General features: G+C 74.5%; 1 protein-coding gene across 1 annotated transcript; it reads left to right on the top strand.

The window, feature by feature from the left end:
• Positions 1-80: 80 nt before the first annotated feature.
• Positions 81-899, top strand: LOC118157916 (regulator of G-protein signaling 11-like; the record flags this gene model as incomplete). The annotated part of the gene is made up of 2 exons (XM_035312451.1): positions 81-255; positions 700-899. Coding segments are annotated over exons 1-2 (260 nt in total), but the record flags the coding sequence as incomplete, so codon positions are not given.
• Between the last annotated feature and the right edge of the window lie 163 nt (positions 900-1,062).

The following is a 1,062-nucleotide window of genomic DNA, read 5'->3' as shown; positions in this document are numbered from 1 at the left end:
GGTCGCCGCCGCGCCCCGGGATGCCCCGGTCGGGAACCGGGCGCGGACCGCGGCAGCCGCCAGGGGGAGCGCGGCGGGGGCGGGCGGGGGCCGGGCGGAGGCGGTGCCGGGGCCGGGACCGGGGCGGTGCCGGGGCCGGGACAGGGACCGGGAGCGGGGAAGCCGCGGCCCCGAGCGGAGCGGAGCGCACCCGCGATGACCGTCGGTGGCCCCCGCGGCGGGCATCCCCGCCTGCAGATGCCGTGCCTGAGCAAGGTGAGCCGGCACTGCCCGGCACCGGCTCCCCGCGCACCGGCACCGCGGGGAAGGGGCGTCGGGACTCTGCGGGGACCGGTCACTGGCACCGGCCCCGCGGGACAGCGGAAGCTGCCCCGGCCACGCTGCTGGTAGAGCCGGAGGCACCGGGCAGCGCCCCACACGGGGTACCCGCGGGTGGGCACCGGCGCTCCGTGCCTGAACCCCAGCCCCGGGGCTCCAGCAGCCCGGGCAGGGCTCGCTCCCCAAAAACGGGGCTCCCCAGTGACCTGGTTACACCCGGCGGCAGCGATCCCCGCGCCTCGGCTGGCTGCAGGGTGTCCCACGTGTGGAGGGGGTGCCAGGCTGCCTCCCGGCTGGCTGCCCTGCACTGGGGTGTCAGGCTGTCCCCAGACCCTCTGCCACCAGCCGCAGAGCTGAGCGTGGCCGATGCTTGCCGGGCAGATGGAGCGGATGATCGTCAGCATGCAGGACCCGGACATGGGCATCAAGATGAGGAACCAGCGCTTGCTCATCACCGTCATCCCCCATGCCATGACAGGTGAGGTCGGGGCCCCGCTGCTGGGGCTCCCTGCACATGGTGGGGAGTTGAGCAATGCCGCCCGCCTGGCCCTGCCTCTGCCTCTGGGGTGCCCGGCCCTGCGGTGGGCTGTGCCCAGCACCCAGCCCTCTGGCACCCCAGCCCCAAGCCGCTCGCCTCCCCACGTCCGTGTGCACTCAGAAATGCAGCTGGGATCAATTATGCATTGGCAGAGCAGGGCAGGCGCTCACCCGGGGTGGGCAGCTTAGCATGTCCTTGGCAGGGCA

This window comes from Oxyura jamaicensis (assembly GCF_011077185.1).
Source record: "Oxyura jamaicensis isolate SHBP4307 breed ruddy duck chromosome 14 unlocalized genomic scaffold, BPBGC_Ojam_1.0 oxy14_random_OJ63137, whole genome shotgun sequence".
NCBI lineage: Eukaryota > Metazoa > Chordata > Aves > Anseriformes > Anatidae > Oxyura > Oxyura jamaicensis.
The sequence above is the reverse complement of the archived record's forward strand: the minus strand, read 5'-3'. Positions and strand labels throughout refer to the sequence as shown.